The sequence below is a fragment of the Xenopus laevis genome, chromosome 4L (assembly GCF_017654675.1).
Source record: "Xenopus laevis strain J_2021 chromosome 4L, Xenopus_laevis_v10.1, whole genome shotgun sequence".
NCBI lineage: Eukaryota > Metazoa > Chordata > Amphibia > Anura > Pipidae > Xenopus > Xenopus laevis.
In genome coordinates this window covers 103,364,522-103,384,771 of record NC_054377.1, presented here as the reverse complement: position 1 = coordinate 103,384,771, position 20,250 = coordinate 103,364,522, and the positions used below count along the sequence as shown (strand labels likewise).

Below are 20,250 nucleotides of genomic sequence, written 5' to 3'. Positions count from 1 at the left end.
CAAAGGGGTCCGCCCCGAAACGTTGCACCTCACTCCGCAATAAACACTTAAGGTGTTGCATAAGCCTTGTGTGCCATTGGAATTTTTTCGTTTGCAGTACTATTGGGAGGTGGCTGTACCTCCACGGGTGAGCACCAGGCACCTTTGTTTAGCCAAGAAGGCAGCATGTGCGAGGACCTAAACCTTTTGTATCCTGATTTCTGAGCTGCCATGTAATGTAAATCTGAATTAATGACTAATAGGCCTTGTATTGTTACTCATATATTATATATTAAATATAATGTGTATTGTGAGTTGGTCCCTAAGCTTAGGCAAGAGTATGGGGATCTCCTGTGGCATCTTTATATCCACAAGGCTTCACTGCTAAAAGAACATGGTTGCCTTGGGCAGGGCTGGATTTACATAGTGGGCGCCCCTAGGCCCACTGCCGTTCGTCGCCCCTGTCCCCTCTTCTTTATTTGTGCAAATTTTCATCATCTGCACTGGAGCAATGGGGATTGGCGCACAGGAAATTAAAAAACTGATTGAATCTCCAGCGCATATCCAATGTTTTTCAACCAATGTGGGTGTGGTTGGGTGGCATGCCGCCTCCCTAAAATCCTGCCAATCTAGGCCAGGGCCTAGGTGGCCTTTCCACAAATCCAGGCCTGGCCTTGGGCAAATAAATAAGCCCAAACCATAATGTATAGCATTTCTAGCCTCCTTCTTGAAGCTTTAGTGCTTAATTTATACAGTTCAGTTTTCTGTCTCCACCTTTTAATTTTTATATTCAGCTCTGTTTTACTCTCAGCCTTGCTACCTTCGCCTAGTTTCCTTTTTTCTCCTATGATATTCTCTTCTCACATCTTCACTTGATTTTCTTCAGCTCTCACTTCCTTTTGTGTTTGTGCAACCATTTATTGTGTACAGTAGAGTATACAGCACCCGGCTCCATTAACATTTTTGGAACTGAGAGGGCAGACAGAAGGAATTCTGGAGTAACAACTCCATGATTTAATTATCAATAATTATCTTAACAAATCAAGTAAAATTAAGTATTTATCCCTGATATTAATGTAACAAATTTAAGGATTTTTAAATGTTAAAAACCTCCCACCAGCATTAAGCATGTTATATTTCTTACTTAGCAGAACACCCTCAAAGGATCACCTTTTAAATATAATTTCTGCATGACTTCTGCTCACCAGTTTATTTTTCAGTTGTACAATGTCCAGATGGCCAGATCCCGAGGCCAACAATTGCATTGATTTCCCAGAAAGTTAAACTTTCATCTTGTAAAATTATGTTTGTGTTTTCGTGTATATTAAGATGGATTTTGTTTCCTTTCATTAGCAGAGCAGATACATCTAAGGTGACAGATTTTTTTTCACCAGGGGAAATATCATTGGAAAAGTATATTTCCCTTTTTTTGATATTTTTCTTTTCACCATCACAAAGCACTTGTAGCTCAATTTGAGACCTTTTCCCCTGGCGATCCCGTGAATCCCCAGGGTAGGAAACTTGGATGTGGATCATGTAAAAACCTGTTCTGTTTATCTCCACTGTTGAGTTGTTTGCCTGGATCCAGTCTTGGCTGCACATCTTGGATTCCCATGTCCATGTTACTGTTTCTGTTTCTGTTAATAGAATGGCAAAAACATTAAAGTAAATGTGATCAACACAGTCAATTAAACATAATTCCCCCATTTCCAAAATTTTAATCTAAACCAGTGATGACAAGTGACATTCCCCCAGATATTATTGAACTACAATTTCCAACTCCACCAACATCCCAAGCATGATAATACCCAGCTTGCATGATGTCATTTATTTATACTAACATGCAGGTGTACACGTGTATATAGATAGGCAATGTTATAGTTCAGCCAGCTGGTGGCAACCCCTAAAGTTGGCCTGTAGGCGAATTCCATGACAGGAGCCTATATACAGTATGGAGGTGCAGGAGCTGAGCATTTCCTCTTTGGCCTAGGAACATCAAGCAGGCAGTATTTCAGACCGTGTGACCGGTGTGAGGCTGTTTTCTTAAGGACTAGTAAGTGGCTAGTAGTGGGGTGTGAGCTCAGTCTAGGAGTGAGAGATAGAGAGGCAAGTTAGTAATGACAGTCTGTTGTCCAGACGAGGAGTGAGTGTTCAGGTGTACGTAAAAGGGAACCTATGTTAGCTGTAGTGACAGCCTGGGAAGAAGCTTGGGAACTAACCAGGGGGAAAAGGTTAGTTAGAAGAGGAGGCCCCTGCTAACGGTACTCTGCCAGTGCATTGCCACATTGCAGAGGCTTTGTGAGAGGAACATTTTGTGTGTGAGAGAGAGAGGGAGAAGTTTAGAGAATCTATAAAATAAGTGTTCAATGTTTAATTATCATCCTTGAATCAGTAAGCAGTGCTCCGGTCTAAAACCTGCCTCCCTGCAAGAAGCTGGTAATAAAATGTGCCTCTCTTCTTCTTCTGCAATGTTGTGAATATGCCTACTGCTTTAAGTAAGGGCCGTACACACACATATGACTGTAATGGGTGTCCACAAGTCACGGAGGGCAACGTTACAATTTGGTTCGGTAACAAGTGATTGCATCAGTTGATTTAATAGTAGCCCAGAAACAATTGTTTTTCTGTAAACATTTTTGTTTGGGGCTAAAAGTGCCAAGTCATAGCCAGTTATATCCAGGTCGAAAATTAAATTACATATCTCTATTAATTTTGTTTGGATTTTATTATCTTAATAGACACAAAATTATCAACTTCTGTTTCATAAAACATAAAGTTTAAAATGAAAGATTTAAAGCACAAAATTTTCTATACTTAACATTAATTCCTATCACCTGAAACAACAGTAAATAGGCAAGAATATGCCCTTAAAGGATAACAAATACATGAACATTTAAGAAGATCTAAACCCCAAAACTGAATTGTGGGGAACTTCCCTAGGCAGTTTAAGTATTCACAATAATGTTCTGTTTAGAGCAGTTTTAGGCTTATTTGTATGTTTAGACAGCTAATATAACTGTTGGCTAAACAAACAGCAACCCTAGGGCTGGCTGAATAAAGGAAGTGCATAGAAAGTGCATAGACAGGGGTCACACTCTCTTGATTGAAGAGAACTCTTGAGCTGAAAACCTGATATTAGCAGTCTAAAACTTTTAATATCTCAGACGCTGCTAAAATAGAACCTTAAAGGGATACTGTCATGGGAAAAAATTTTTTTTTCAAAATGAATCAGTTAATAGTGCTGCTCCAGCAGAATTCTGCACTGAAATCCATTTCTCAAAAGAGCAAACAGATTTTTTTATATTCAATTTTGAAATCTGACATGGGGCTAGACATATTGTCAATTTCCCAGCTGCCCCAAGTCATGTGACTTGTGCTCTGATAAACTTCAATCACTCTTTACTGCTGTACTGCAAGTGATATCACCCCCTCCCTTTTTCCGCCATCAGCCAAACACAAGAACAATAGGAAGGTAACCAGATCGCAGCTGCCTAACACAAGATAACAGCTGCCTGGTAGATCTAAGAACAGCACTCAATAGTAAAAACCCATGTCTCACTGAGACACATTCAGTTACATTGAGAAGGAAAAACAGCAACCTGCCAGAAAGCATTTCTCTCCTAAAGTGCAGGCACAAGTCACATGACCAGGGGCAGCTGGGAAATTGACAAAATGTCTAGCCCCATGTCAGATTTTTAAATTGAATATAAAAAAATCTGTTTGCTTTTTTGAGAAATGGATTTCAGTGCAGAATTCTGCTGGAGCAGCACTATTAAATGATTCATTTTGAAAAAATTTTTTTTTCCCATGACAGTATCCCTTTAACTTAACCTTCAAAAGTGCTCAAAGGATCACTGTTGATAAGTTTACTGTATATCAAGTAATGTGGGGTCTAAAAAATGGTATTACTTATGCATATGCATTGTTGACCCAGACCAGAGGTACAGCAGCCCTAAAAGAATCCACCAGTACACATCTTTCTTCTTGTTAAATCCCCTGCAGCCTTGCACGTGTTTGCTGACTTTATTTTGCTATTTCTGTTTAGGGTGCAAGACAAAATACCAAGCTGTGCATGTGTACATTGCATTAAAATCAAATAATACAGGAAACGTTTGCATGTTCTTTTCCCCTTAATCTGCTTAGAACTAATACATACAAAACCAGGGCATATTTATTTTAAAGTGGAAAGCCCTCCCCCTGTCATTCTAAGGAGTAGTGATGGCGAATTTATTCGCCAGGCGCGAATTCACGGCGAATTTGCGCGAATCGCGGCAGGCGAATAAATTGGCGAAACACCAGCGAAAATTCACAGAAATAATTTTTTTTCGAAAAACGGGCGCGGGCGTCAAAAACGGAGTCCGGCGTCAAAAACGGGCGCCGGCGTCGAAAAAACGCGCCGTTTCGCGAATTTTTCGCCGTTTCGCAAATTTCGCGCGAAATTCGCAAATTTTTCGGCGAAGCAAAACTGCGCAAATTCACCCATCACTACTAAGGAGCTGTCCAAACACTGTTTGGAAAAAATTGGCAACATGTTCTATGATGAATAGTTGGAGAATAGTGACAGAAAGGGCCAGGGGGATGTTTATTATATTTCAGAGCTAAAAAAAACTTTAACAGGACCTATCACCCTAAAAACTGATTCTAAATCCCATTTGGTGCTAGTCAAGCAAAATAAACTTCACTTAAATTAAATAAATTATTTATTAATTAGTCTTGGACTTCACAATCACAGCAAGTGCCATTATGTGGACACTGTTACTGAGGCAAGCTTTACATCATGCCAAAATTTGTCAGGAAGTTAAACTTTCACTTCATTTCGCTCAGCCCTACATGTGACTTATCAAAGTGATGAATGGACAGACTGCTATGCAGCCAAACATATACTTGCTGCATGGGTATTTCATAATTATTTCCATTGCATACAACATGGTCACACAACAAAGCAAGTTAATGCAGTCTACAACATGTATCTGAAATAGGGATGCATGGAATCCACTATTTTGGATTTGGCCGAACTCCCGAATCCTTCGCAAATGATTTGGCCAAATACCGAACTGAATCCGAATACTAATTTGGATGTGCAAAGTAGGGATGGGAAGGGGAAAACATCTTTTACTTCCTTGTTTTATGACAAAAAGTCATGCGATTTCCCTTCCACCCCTAATTTGCATATGCAAATTAGGATTCAGATTCGGTTCGGCCAGGCAGAAGGATTCGGCCGAATCCTGCTGAAAAAGGCCAAATCCTGGCCAAATCCTTAACCTAATCCTGGATTTGGTGCATCCCTAATCTGAAATGATAACACAACATTAAAGCAGAAGTTTGCAGACATTTTGGTTTATGTCACCAGGGGTACACCGAACAGCAAATAAACACCCAAATATCATCCCAATTACCTTTCAGACTGAGCCTCCATCCTACCACCTTCTGCAAAGGCCCCCCTATGGGGTCTAACGCTCAATATGGGTACAGTGAATTAAAGGATCAGTTCATATGAACTTAACAATATCTGGAGAACTACAATTTAAAATACAGTATAAGATTACCCATACATGACTCGTTGTCATTATTTTGAAGATCTGCAGAAGAGCTGCAGACACTTGAGAAATAAGTGACATCTAGTGGTGTTTGTTGGCAACAGCAGCCTCATTACATCTACACTACAGTATCGGGACAGCAGGCTGTGCAGAGAGGCCCGTGCGGCCCAACAGGCGTTTTTCCAAATTCACAGATGGCCAGTCTGGGCCTGCTTATAATACTTTATATTTTACAACAGGGGTATAATATTCACTATATTATAAATCTGCATAGCAGCCAATCAGATATCTGCTCTTTTGATTAAGATTATGTTAGAACAGTAAATTCTAGAACCTGGTAGTTTGCTATAGTTTTCTGTAACAAAGTTATATTGTAGGACCCAGGATAGAAGCTAACCTCTTATTTACCGGACTACAATGTGTTTGACAGAATTGATCCTTGTGCAAGCATAGGATCCGATATCGGGAAACGAGTTATTCAGAAAGCTCCAAATTATGGAAAGGCAGTCTCGCCAGGCCCGGATTTATGGAAAGGCCACCAAGGCCTGGGCCTAGGGAGGCAAAATTTTAGGGGGGGGGCATGCTGCCCAGCCACACCCACATTGGTTCAGAAACACTAGGGATGTGCTGGAAATCCAATCCATTTTTTAAATTTCCCGTGCACCAATCCCCATTGCTCCAGTCCAGATGATGAGAATTTGCGCAAATAAAAGGGAGGTTATCTAAGGGTGGGCCTAGGGGTGCCCGCTATGTAAATCCGGCCCTGAGACTCCCATAAACTCCATTTTATCCAAATAATCCAAATTTTTTAAATGGGATTTCCATTTTCTCTGTAATAATAAAACAATATCTTGTACTTGAGCCAAACTAAGATATAATTGAGATATATATTGGATGCAAAACCAACTTATTGGGTTTATTCAAAGCACTTCATAACTCTGCCCCTCCCTACATCTCTGAACTCATCTCTATATACTCACCCAACCACCTGCTATGCTCCTCTACTGACCTGCTACTCAACTCTTCTCTCATTACCTCCTCACATGCTCGCATTCAAGACTTTGCAAGGGCTGCATCCCTCCTCTGGAACTCTCTCCCATGGTCTGTCCGACTTTCTCCCAACCTTTCTGCTTTCAAAAAATCTCTTAAAACGCACTTATTTCAAGAAACCAAATGCAATACCACATACAGTACCACATCTCTCACCCACTTAATTCTGATCTTGCCCACTCCCACATCTTGTTTCTTATTCCCTTCCCTTTAGATTTGTAAGCAGTGATGGTCTAATCTGTAGCATTTCGATTTGCCGAAAAATTTGCGAATTTCCCGCGAAATGGAGAAAAATTCGCAAAACGGTGCCAGTTTCCTTTTTTTACGCCGGTGCAAATTCACCAGCGAAAATTTGCCGGCGTCCAAAAAACGGACGCCGGCGTTCATTTTTTTTACGCCGGTTTTGCAAATTTATTCACCGGCGGTGAATCGCGGGAATTCGCTGCAAATTCACGCCTGGTGAATAAATTCGCCCATCACTATTTGTAAGCTCTTTTGTACAGGGCCTTCCTCACCTTTTGTACCTGTATTAGTTGGGATGTATGTAACTCCATATGTTCTACATATGTAATTCATGTGATTTAGTTGTATAAACACGTTTACTTTACAGCGCTGCACAATATGTTGGCGCTTTATAAATACATGTTAATAATAATAATATTTAATGTTTACATGATTTTCTACTAGACTTAAGGTATGTCAATCCAAATTATGAAAAGATCCGTTATCCGTAAGATCCCAGGTCCCAAACATTCTGGATAACAGGTCCCATGCCTGTACAAAATTTTACCCTGGCACAAGATAGAGAGGACAGTTTGGGGCAGATATATCAAAGGTCGAGGTGAATTTTCGAAATAAAAAAATTCAAATTTCAAGCTAATTTTTGTGTACACTGACTAGAGAATAGTCCAAATTCGATTTAAATTTGATATAAATTCGAAAATTCTAATTTAGAAATTTATCATGTACTGTCTCTTTAAAAATCCAACTTCAACCATTCACCATCTAAAACCTGCCAAATTGCTGTTTTAGCCTATGGGGGATCTCCTAGAACCTATTTGGAGTCAATTGGTGGACTGGAAAAATCGAAGTTTTTTTTTATGAAACCTTCGATTTGAATTTGATCAAATGTGCTATTACAGTACTTTGATTCGTACTATTCGTATTTGGCCAAATATGGACGCATTCCATCGAAAATGGACCTATTCGTTTTTCAAATTCGAAATTCGACTGTTGATATGCCCATTATGGTGCAGAGACATAGGAAGACTTCTGCACTTGCCACCAAACATGGTAAAAAAGACCATTAGTATGCATTTGGAAAAGCAGTTGGAGATAGACGTGTCAGTTAGTTAAAGGAGAACTAAATCTTAGCTAGAAATGTTGTACATCATGTTTTGGGTTTCTGTACCAGTCCAAGGCAACCACAGTCCTTTATCAAAAAAAAATCTGTGCATCTGAAGATGCCCCAGTAGCTTCCGATCTTCTTTTCTGCTGATTCACTGCACATGCTCTGTGCTGCTGTCACTGACTGAGCTTAGGGACCCACTCACAATATACAGTACACATAGAATAGAAATGTCACAATATAAGGCCAGTTAATAATTAATACAGATAATTACTATGACAGCTCAGAAACCAGTGCAATTAGCATCAGAATTTAATAATCAGCCTTGTAGCATCAGTTTACGGAACATTACAGGCCAAGCTCATTTTCTGCTTGATAATTTGTGACAACCCCTAAGTTTAGCTCCACAACAGCTGCTCAGAGTCCACTGAGCATGTGAGTGTTACAAACACTTTGCAAGATGGTGAAACTTTAGGCTGGATCAATAAATTCAGTATATAAAATATGGCATTTGTAACTATATTCATTTTTATGGTTAAGTTCTCCTTTAAAGAGTTAAATATTATCTTATTGTTTCGACTATGGCAAGAGTATTTCCTGAGACCCAAATAGAGATAAATTGTGCAGACAATCACATGTGAGAGCCTTCCTAGTGACCGGATGCCAAGTGTTACATACACCTTAAAAGAATTCTTATTAAACACTGAAAATCAATATAGTTCTCAGCATCTTACCATATTTTGCTTTGGAGCCACACACGGTGAGATGATTAGCCTGTGATAAAAAATACAGAAATCGTTAGGGATACAAATAGGCAACATTTTAGTATAAGGCTATAAAGATAGGGCTAATGATACTGCACTGTTTACATTTCCACCAACACAAAATATATTTATTTTTCCTGACAAAGCAGACTGGTCCGGGACCCCTAGCCTGCTGCAAAAATGTGTGAATTCCCATAGAAGTGATGCAAAAGGTGCAGGGATTATGCAAATTGAGCCCAGACTAGTGGGTTAGGTCAACTGTAGTACATGCATAGTATATCAATTCATAATTTCAGTGTTTTTTTTTCTCATTATCTTATCCAGAGCACATATCTACTCTCTAATTACAGAAATCAATCACAGGCATTTCTAAGTTGTAGTATTGTTACTGTTAGATATAGGGTAACTGTACTTCTTTTATCTTAAGGGTTGCTGCTTAAGTGCAATATTCAGAAATCCTGGCAATGCAATGCAAGTCAAGTGTTATTGCTAGGAAGTAGAGACAGTAAAATCACATTAGTAGTCATACCCCAAATACTCTATCTCTATACATTCATTTCAGGCAGATGTGTACAGTTTATCAAATAATGTCAGCTTCTGATTAAAGGAGAACTATTGCAAAGATGAAAATGTAAAATAAACTTTATCGTACTGAAATAAGAAAGAAAAAATATTATGCACAATTTCAGAAATAATCTATTTAGTCTTCACTATCCCCCTTTCAGCATCTGTCTCAATTCCTGCAGGACCGGGAGTCTCAGTTAGATTTGATCTATCCATGGGGAGGGCTCCCTTTCTCCCTTTTCTAGCAGATGTAAGTAATTGATTTTAGCATAAACAAAATTGAACTGGCTGGAACAAATCCCGCATGTAGAAAGATGTGATTCACATATTCACTATAGTTGACCTTTCAAAAAAAAAATATATTCAAAGAATGCAACTCTATGAACTTCCTGAACAAGTAACACATGGTATTTTTGCAGCTTTCTATTTAATTTCGGCAGGTTGAGCCTTGGAAAGGCAGACCAAAAAACAGGCTGATATATTGTGTTTCACTAGCCATTTTGCGTTATACGCCATGGAAAGCAATTGTACTGTACTTACCTTGTGAAAAACAAGACAGAATGTAAGCAAAGCCATGGAGAGCACCAAAGTACCAATGGCGCAAATGTGCAAGATGCTCCATTTGGATTTGAAAGAAGCCACCTGTGCCCTTTGAGGCGTTGGGAGACAAACTGTCTGTTCCATGCTCTCTCAATGCAACCTCCTATTAGTAACGTATGTAAGTTCTGCCTAAAGGTGCCTAATGGTGATGTCTCAATTGTGTTTGGAGAGGTAGTGATGCTCTGGTGTAGTATTTAAGCATTTTTGCTTTGTAGGGGCGGAGACTAGAAAGTAGGAATCAGTGTGTGTTTCTTTCTCTTTCATGCTCTGCCTTAATGTCATCAGCGTGGTTCCCATTGAAACTCAATAAGGAAACTCTGAACTTTCATCCTGGCTCTCTGCCCAGGCTTTCTCTGTGACGTAGCAGCTTTCACAATAACACTGGATATTCTGGCAGCAAAAACTATTCTGTCATTGCTGTCAGTGCATTCCAAACAGACTTTTTTTTTCTGCATAATAAACAGACTGCCTGTATCATACACTATCAGGAGGGGATTTCTCCGGACAAATTAAATATCTCCTGCATTATACAAGGTAGTGGGTAATTGAAAACATTGAAGAAGAGACTTATTTCTCAGTCAACACTCCTTAATTCAGCCACTGATGACATTTATATTATAGATGAGGAACTCAGATTGGCAATCCAAGAACATTGGTTTACTGTAGATACCTAATCTCACATGGGGGCACATACACAGTTTAATATTGGGATAATATTTGATACTTACCTGGTCTGGCGACACAGTGCACTTTATTGTTAATATTGATCACAATTGCAGTGTTGCACTTCACCTGTACTATACTACAATGTATATATTTTTTTCTCTGTATGAGCCTCCTTTTTTCGGCACTATATTTTTATTTGCATACCCTTTTGTGTTGGGGCAGTTTTATTATAGCCTTTTTGATTGGTTTGGACCAGGGCAAACCTTAGATTTAAATCTTAGTGCATGGGAGTATAGTTATGCTCTGGTGAACTACGGTTTGAATCTAAGGTTTTCCATTGTCCAAAAGAAGAAAACGCTATACTTAAATTGCTGTTCTCTGGCAGGGTCGGACTGGGCTGGCTATTGGCGCTGCCCCCTGACCTCCCTCCCGGCCCTCAGTTGCGACCACAAGCAAGAAAAAAAGATAGGTAAGGGGTTGTGGCTGGGGGGGCCTGAGGTTCCTAATGTATCTTCGCTGCTGGGGCCCCCAAGTCCAATCCTGTTCTCTGGTTTATATAGCATATGTGTGACCATATGTGAATCTGGTGAAAGATTGTGCCTGCATGAGAAAAATGCTAGCCCAAAGGTTTATGTGCCTGAATGATATAATGAATCACTAGGGTCTATTCCATATTCCTTGTTTATAGTTGTTCCACATAAGGGGGTAAAAAGAGACCAGGGGAATACATATGGAAAGGGGATACAGAGCTACAGTATACACAGATAGCCAGAGGGAAAATCTGACGTTCTGTACATATTTGTAAGGGAAATTTAGATGAATGTCAATAAGAGAGAGTTCACCCATTGATACCTATGTCACTAAAATCTCATATAAATGAACAGAAAGTGGCAAAAATTCCCTCTGGTGATCTGTCGTGAGATCTGTTCTCCTTTTTTTTTTTTAAAAAAAAAATGTGCCTTTAAACGAGAGCAGGTATCTTTGAATTAAAATGTGACGAGGCGGGTACACTCACTGACGTAACTACCTATACTACTACTGCATCACAGTCCTCCTCCCCGACCCATCTTTTATCTTTAAAATAAACATCACAGTGCCGGCCTGGGAGGTGCAACTCGAGTGGGTTGGTTAAAGAGGACTGTTTGAGCCTAGCCCCTCAGTAGATATTTTGGCAGGGGGACCAGGTGCTGCCAAGTTAAGCCACTGCCTATACTTAATTTATACAGTTCAAGTGGATGACTGCCATCAATTGGTCTGTTTGATCACCTCATTCCTAATATAAAAGACTCTAGTGATTGTACTACGTAGTGTTGAGTAAAACAACAAGTCTCTTTCTAATTAGTGTCTGTTTTTTTAGTGAATTAATTTAAGGTTATGTTTTTATAAGTGCACGTATGAATAAGCAACTTGTACTTCTTGCTTTACATTTGTATGCAGGAACATTGCACAATAATATTTGCGTACATCTCTACAAGCTATAAAGTCAATAGGCATAAAAGGCATTATCAATTTTTAAACAATTAAAGTTTAGGATACAGAGCTAATATGCAGGTTATAAGTAGTTTTCTCTTTCAAATGGCAGCATCACCCTATACACTATTAATATGTTTTACCTTCAGCTATTTAAAGGTCAAATCAATCCTGAAATAAAAATTGCCTAATTAAAGAAAACATTATTCTAAGCAACTTTGCAATATACATTTATTCACTGCTTTTGAAATTATTTGTAAAAACAATGGCTATTGAAAGCAGAATTTGCTTAACTCCTGGTTGTTACTTTTTAAACAATGTTGCAAAAGTCATAGTTCCCCAGCAAAGACTGGTCTGTTAATCAGCTGCCTTGTCTTACATTGTATCAACAGTCTGAACCACTGGTCCTGAGAATATAAGGGGACAGACAAACACTGCTTATTACCCTGTTCCTCTATGAGGGGACTGTCATATTTATGCAGCAGGAGTCTTAGCATTAGAAACTGTAACTGACCAGTTAAGAAGGGACAGTCTAATGAAAGAATGTTAAGTATAACAACTGATAACTATACTATTTATACCAAGATCTGGACGCCTTGGATATCTTATACTAATATGTAATATCGACATATAACTGAGAAATTTTTCCTATATGTGTGTAGCTTACTTCCCAACCTGATTAAGCACATTAGATCGAGTTGAAGCCTATATGGCTATGACTTACTCTTATTTAGCACTATTTCAGGAGAACGTGATATATGACCATGGAGAAAAACTCAGCTGTAGACTGTTTTGTTTGTTAGTTAAAATCTTTATTGGTATGCGATATAAAAATGGTACATCATCTTTTACTGTAACTGATTGTAATGCTGGTGCTTCCCTCTGTGTAGGTGAACGCCTGTTATCTGAAAAAGAAAAAAACAAGAAAAATGGTTACTTCACAATGTACTTGAATATAATGTTGTAAACCAATAAAAAAGTTTTGAAAAGAAGAAGGGACAGTCAGGCTGGCAGAACAGTTAGGTTTAGGAACTTCAAGTAACAATTACTTACAATAGCAGAACTATCAGCGAAAAACGATCAACATGACCTATAGGCAACTTTTAATGTAAGTTTTTAGTGTCAGCATCAATTTAAGGGTAGGCAGGGGAGTTACATAGGTATCCTCCCTCTCACTTGCACATCTTTCAAACAGCTCATTCCTAGGGGAACAATCATTATAAAAAATACAACTGTTGCAGCCAAATAACATTTTATTGGCACAGTCAAGCATAACACGGTATACTAATAGTGTATCATTGCATCATCTATTACTGCTAATCCCTTTTTCCACAATTATATAAATTACCACTTATCATTTGAATAACGTGTTGACCTGTATCCTTAGACAGACAGATACAGATCAAAAACTACAAATCAAAACTTGTTCAACATTTTATTTCTGGCATGCATTCACGCCTAGTTAAAAATGTAGACTTCAAAAGTAAGCACCGAAAAATCCCCTAGCACAGTATTATCAGTTTGGCTTTCATCGCCAATGTTACAATGTAGATCATGCTGTTTGACAGCTGTGCATGCCAAATAAAGATATACATAAAATGTACATGAACACATACATAAATGAGTATGCACGATCAGTTTCTTAGATTAGCAAAGCACATTTGCCTGCTAGTTATTCTCTTTGTGCTTATAATTCCTGCCAATCTATGGGGAACATGAAGTGTAACTTTGTGTTTATGGTGGGGCAGAGACAGAGAGTCGTTCTTGTAGTATAGGGTTTATAGTATCACACTAGGAACCATAAGTATGTAGGGAAAACTTTCTATTGTTCCATTGCAAAACTGTGTCTCCATTTCCTTTCGTTTGACCAAAAGAGATTTTGAATGGCCTCCTGACCAGATGGTTGGGTAGTACGATAAAAATTTGTCAAACTGCCTTCTGAAATCTGGGCATGTACGACCAGCTTAATACTTTTTTCTGGCTGACTCATTTGAGGCAGGAATTGCAAAAATAGTGGCAACTCTATCCGAGGAATGGCTGTATTTCCAGTCATTGTTTCCCCAAGTTTTGCCCTCTGTGACTCATTCTGATGGAAAATTTATGTTGGACAATCAAAAATAAATTCAGCAATTTTGCACTGGAACAATAGAAAGGTCTCCCTACAAACTTATGTTCCCTAGTTATTGCTAGTTTAACTTGTGCCTATTGTCATCTGAGGCATTAAAGGGATACTGTCATGGGAATGAATCAGTTAACAGTGCTGCACTATTATTCTGCACTGAAATCCATTTCTCAAAAGAGCAAACAGATTTTTTTATATTCAATTTTGAAATCTGACATGGGGCTAGACATATTGTCAATTTCCCAGCTGCCCCAAGTCATGTGACTTGTGCTCTGATAAACTTCAATCACTCTTTACTGCTGTACTGCAAGTTGGAGTGATATCACCCCTCCCCCAGCAGCCAAACAAAAGAACAATGGGAAGGTAACCAGATAGCAGCTCCCTAACACAAGATAACAGCTGCCTGGTAGATCTAAGAACAGCACTCAATAGTAAAAACCCATGTCCCACTGAGACACATTCAGTTACATTGAGAAGGAAAAACAGCAGCCTGCCAGAAAGCATTTCTTTCCTAAAGTGCAGGCACAAGTCACATGACCAGGGGCAGCTGGGAAATTGACAAAATTTCTAGACCCATGTCAGATTTCAAAATTGCATATATATATATATATATATATATATATATTGCTCTTTTGAGAAATGGATTTCAGTGCAGAAGTCTGCTGGAGTAGCACTATTAACTGATGCCTTTTGAAAAAAACATGTTTTTCTGATGACAGGATCCCTTTAAACGGACCAACACCAGGTATGTCCTACCCAGGGCTTAAATATGTATTGTGTGTGTTACATATGTTTCATTTTATATCTTTAATGTTTTTTTCTAGACACTAGCTTGATAAACAATTTCACTAAATAATGAATGAAAGCTTTCAGAGATTGTATGTAGCTGAAAGATTTTTTCCTCTTGCATGGGTCTGGAAGCTTTGTGAGATGTGTTGCTTACATGAATTCAAATTTCTGGGTTGTTAGAAAGGATATGTTGTTGAAGACCCTTAGAATGTCATAACATTGTTTTTTTTTATTTCTGATTTAATTTGAATATCTCTTTTTATCTCCAAGAAATTTACAATTGACTGGACCTTTGAGGAAAAAAACTGAATGACCTACTTAAGGAAAGATAGGTGGATAGATTAACTCTTGTTTTGGTTTTTGTTGTTTCTTGCATGTGTACTATACACACTGATTTAATGTATAATGCTGTGAAAAAACATTTTAAAAATACATGCACTAAACAGGGCAAAATCTGAAACTATAATTAAAGTCACCGTCTACTTCCAGTTCTTCTGAGCACAATGAAAACAAATCAAAAGTACAGTGATAAGCCCTCTGTACAAACAAACCCCTACCCCTACCTTTGATATATTTCATCAATGGATGTCAATGTCTTTAGGCTTGAGAAAAGGCATTTGACCATCTAGATTGGAGCTATATGTTTTACCTACTCCAACAAATAGACTCTGGGTAGCCCTTCCTGGCAGCCAAAATTATAGTCAATTCCTACTGCTGCTCTCAGATTGATTGGTACCACAAATCTGCTTATATTAAATGGCAGCAGGTAAGGATGTCAATTCTCACCCCATTTCATATGCATAAAGCAATGAACACTTAAAAGCCATCAAATGCCATAAAGAGAGTAGAGGCCCTAGGAAAGCAAGAGTTTGTGGTCTCGTTGTTAGTGAAAGTTAAATAAATCCCATAATTTACTGACACAGTATTACAAAGTTTCAGGATATACAAATATTGATAAAACATAATCCTTATCATTACAAAAAAGCAGGAATCCTGAAATTTAAATTGAAGAAGCAATGACTAAAGTTTCTGGGTATACATCTTGCTAGATCATTTTCCAACTACATAAACATAATTGTTTTCCCCTCATACAGATTAAGTCACTTCTACAGAAATGGAACAGGTGTACCAGTTGGGAAGAGTAAATTGGAATTATCCCCATATCCTTTAAATGGGTGGTTCACCTTTTTTGTTAACATTTATGACATAGAATGGTTAATTCTAAGCATTGCCTTTAAAGAAGGGAGAAAACATACATATTATAAAGATAATAACGGCAGGGAAGACCACAGGGTCCAATGGGCTGAGCACTCAATTCTGTTAATTCTCATCTGACACTACTCCTATCCTAGTATTATCCTTTAAATTACTGATAAAGTGGAATCTCCTGCCCAGACATAACAGTAGGGGCACTCCTGTTACAAATGTATGTTATTAGCAGTGTATAACTGTTAATATCATGAAGTTTAAAGTAAAGAATAGTTTGGGTAAACTGCAATTTCACATTAATGTATTTGGATGGGCATAAGGCTTTAAAAAATATTAAATACCTGTATTTAGTTAAATACAACTTAACAGATATATGCCCACTTCCAGTAATAATATTTACTGGATTTGCAGGAAGGAAAAGACCATCCATAGGAGGAATTTCAAATTCTCCAAATGATCTGGTCCCTTCTTGGTACAAGACGATTTGTACTGCTAGCAAAATCAGTTGACCCTGACTGATATAGTGTACATGAATATATAGACAAATACAAGACGTCCTCTGCACTCACCCCATTATCAATCTATTGAAGACCTTAAGACATTTTGTGCATACAGCTACTAAAAAATGCCTTACCCTTTAAACAAAGCAATCCCTGTTTTGTTTAAAGGGTAAGGCATATTTTAGTAGCTTAAGTCATAAACTGTTTCAATGTCCTAAATATATTGTTAATGGTTTGAGTGCAGAGGACTCTTGTATTTGTCTGTATAAATTTTGTGGTCACAGACTCATTGTGCCCCAGCTTAATTGTTTAAAAATTAGTGATGAGTGATGATTAGTGTATTTATATGTATATAATACACAAAAGCCATGAATATCCTGTAAATTATATCCTTATAAACGGTGAGTTCTGATGTCATCAGTTATAAACGGTGAGTTCTGATGTCATTTCTGTCAAATGACTCATTGAAACTTGTGTATTATAATAAATAAAGTACCCCCAGTTGTAAAATATGAGGATATTAGAAGTTACCTCGGAGTTCCATGACCTGTATAAAAACACTCGGCCTTCGGCCTCGTGTTTTTATATGGTCATGAAACTCCTCGGTAACTTATAATATCCTTATATTTTACAAGAGGGGGTACTTTATTCACTATATATGGACAAATTTGTCTATATGTATTTTGTGGTCACAGCCTCATTGCACCACCACCTAATGGTTTTAAAAATTAGTGGTGAGCACAACTTTCCCTTGTTTGTCAACCCATAAACAATATATTAAAGACATTGAGACATTTTGTGCATACAACTACTAAAAAAAATGCCTTACCAGGGATTGTTTGTCCATATATTGCAATATATTTAAGCTGGCCAACTACGTCAGTCATCCCATATCTGGCCAGTCCTACGCTCAATTTTTAGCTGATTCATTAAGAATTCTATTCATGCATTTTACATTTTACACAAGTTTTACCTGCAACTTACATGCTGCTTTCATTATTTATCAAGGTCAGAATTTATCTCAATATCGGCTGCTACAAACTCCAATCTAAGCCACTCTGGTTTTTAATGCTTATTTATTATTTAACTCTCCCGAAAGTCAACTTTGCGGAAAAAGCTCAGATTTTCATGATTTTTTCGTGAATTTTTCCAGAAAACTCCGAATTTTTCACCCGGAAGCTCCGATAACATTGTGAAATTGCTGACACAACCAAAAATCAATGGGACTGTTCCCTTTGACTTTTATGCAACCTCGACAGGTATGAGATGCCGTGTTTTTATATTCTGGCTTTTTAGCCCTCAGGGTTTAATAAATTCCAAAAAATTAGTGATTTTTTTAAAAGCCTATTTTAACACAAAAAGTTTTCGGTTTTCGGGGAATTTCGAGTATTCAGAGCTTAGTAAATAACCCCCTAAAACCCCCAAACATGGTTGCCATTTTATTGGCCACCACTGGGATCACCTGACTATAGCTGGGAAGGGTGGGAGCTACAATATAGAGCTGCCCACTGCTCCTGTATAAACTATAACAAACAAGGGAAAGTTGTTGTTATGTTTTTGTAGCCGAGGATGAGTAGAGTATAACAGTGTTTTATTAGCAGGCTCATGCAGCTATTACACAACAGTAAGCAACTCTAACACCGCTAATTACAGCTGAGTTTGTCTGAAGTGGCATTTGGAAAGGTTCAGTTTCAGTCCTGCAGAATCAATGCATTTCAGAACATTATTTAGGTACTTGTCATGACGATCCATAGTTGGAGCGTAGACAATTATATCATCCCAGTAGCATTCTACACCAGGTTTGCCATGGAGTATAGAAGACATCAGTCTTTGAAAACAAGATCCAGGGTAGAAAAGAATTTTGCTCCTCGGAGTTCTGAAAATATTTCCTCTATGGGTGGCAAGGGATGATTATCCATCCCTTCACGAGATTAGGGATGGGCAAATTTTTTCGTCTTGTTTTGCGCGGAAATGTTGCCCATAGACTTGTAAGGTGTTGTGCGTCAAAAAAAAAGAAAAATTTCGACATGTGTCAAAATTTTTTTGATGCCCATAGACTTTAATGGGCGTCTGTGACATTTGGCCAGGTCAAATTCACCCATCCCTAGTAACACATGAAATTAGCACAGAGGGACATTATAAATGAAACTGGCAAGTAATTTACCCTGGCTGCATCACTAACGCTAATGTTCCTGCATCTCATTAGATAAATTGTGTCTAGCATATAAGTGTCCACAGTGTTGAGGGGTCAGTACCCACTGCCTTACAATTTCTGTATTGTGTCTGGTAAGTCAGTGCCCAGTACCTCTCACTGCATATAAAATCCTTGTTGTGTAAGTATCCACTGCATCTCTTTGTATCCTTTGACTCAACTGGCAGCTACACAGGTTTCATTTAAGTCAAAAGGCTGACTTTGATGGACATCCATCTTTTTTTCAACCAAAAATTACTACAATATGTTGTATTATGGCTTAATGTGCTGGAGATGACTGACACAGTATATAAGCTGTCTGACTGTCAGTAAGTGCTTAAAAGATATATAGCTATTCTTCTGCAGATAGAACAGATTTCTTTGGGAAAATCACTCACACGCTGTAGTTGTGGGGCACATAGCTGGACCAGCAGTGGACCTGCTTCATCTAACACTGGCTTTAAGTCAGCCTGTGTATTGCCAACTTTAGCCTCCCCAAACAAAAAAACCACCATCCGCCTATGTTGACTATTAATTAGCTACTTTCGTTTCTCCATTATTTATACCTATATAATCTACAGTCTGGTCATTTCCCTATGGGACCAGACTGTAAATTATATCCTTATAAATGGCGCGTTCATGCGTCAGAACGCGCCGTTTATATAACAGAGACATTTCCTGCTGCTGCTCTTGCTCTGCAGCCTTCCCTTCCACTTTTGTCTCCCTCCCGTTTCTGACTGCCAGGCTCACCGCTAGCACACTCCAGCTGGTGCACTCTCTCTCAGCCCCTGCTTTCACTTAACTATACAGATCTTTCTCCGTGCTGCTGACAGTTCACTCCGTGCAGCTTCTCCCCTCACATGCTGCCACTGCAGTCTTCCGGTTCCCTTTCCACGGCCTCTTGCAAGTCTTGCTCCTCCTCCCTTCCGGGCATCCACCTTTTCAAGTTTCCCTCCTGCTCCCCATATCAGCTCTGTCAGGCTTCTTCACTCCATGGTGTTTCTTCACTTCCACCAATGTCTCAAGTTTCGCTCCCCCCTCCCACTTTTAATCCCAAGTCTCAATCTCAGTCCAACTCCCACTCCACCGATCTCAGCCTGCAATTGTAAACCATGGCAAGCAAGAACACAAGGGGCAGAGAAATTCAAATAAAGGTACTTAAAGGAGCAGTTACATCATTTTTTTTAAAAAAAAAAAAATCGTTTGTCCCTATCGAAAAAAAAACACCAATACACATTTCAGTTTAAATTCACATAGTCTTTATTAAGAAATAACTCACCGATACTCTGCTTCCGCTCCTCTTCAGAAAAGGCGATTCGGTGACAATCCATCGTGCGGCACTCGATTTCTCCTCCCTGTCTTCTATAGGAGATAGGCAGGGAGGAGAAATCAAGTGCCGCACAATGGAACTCACAGGATTGCCTTTTCTGAAAAGGAGCGGAAGCAGAGTATTGGTGAGTT

General features: G+C 38.6%; 1 protein-coding gene across 1 annotated transcript; it reads right to left on the bottom strand.

The window, feature by feature from the left end:
* Window positions 1-626: 626 nt before the first annotated feature.
* On the bottom strand, window positions 627-9,991 carry LOC121402853. Its single transcript, XM_041589580.1, has 3 exons — window positions 9,783-9,991; window positions 8,649-8,688; window positions 627-1,616 (listed from the first exon to the last, which is right to left on the bottom strand). Exons 1-3 carry the CDS (start codon window positions 9,924-9,926, stop codon window positions 1,189-1,191), a joined length of 612 nt encoding a protein of 203 aa, XP_041445514.1. The 5' UTR covers window positions 9,927-9,991; the 3' UTR covers window positions 627-1,188.
* Window positions 9,992-20,250: the final 10,259 nt, after the last annotated feature.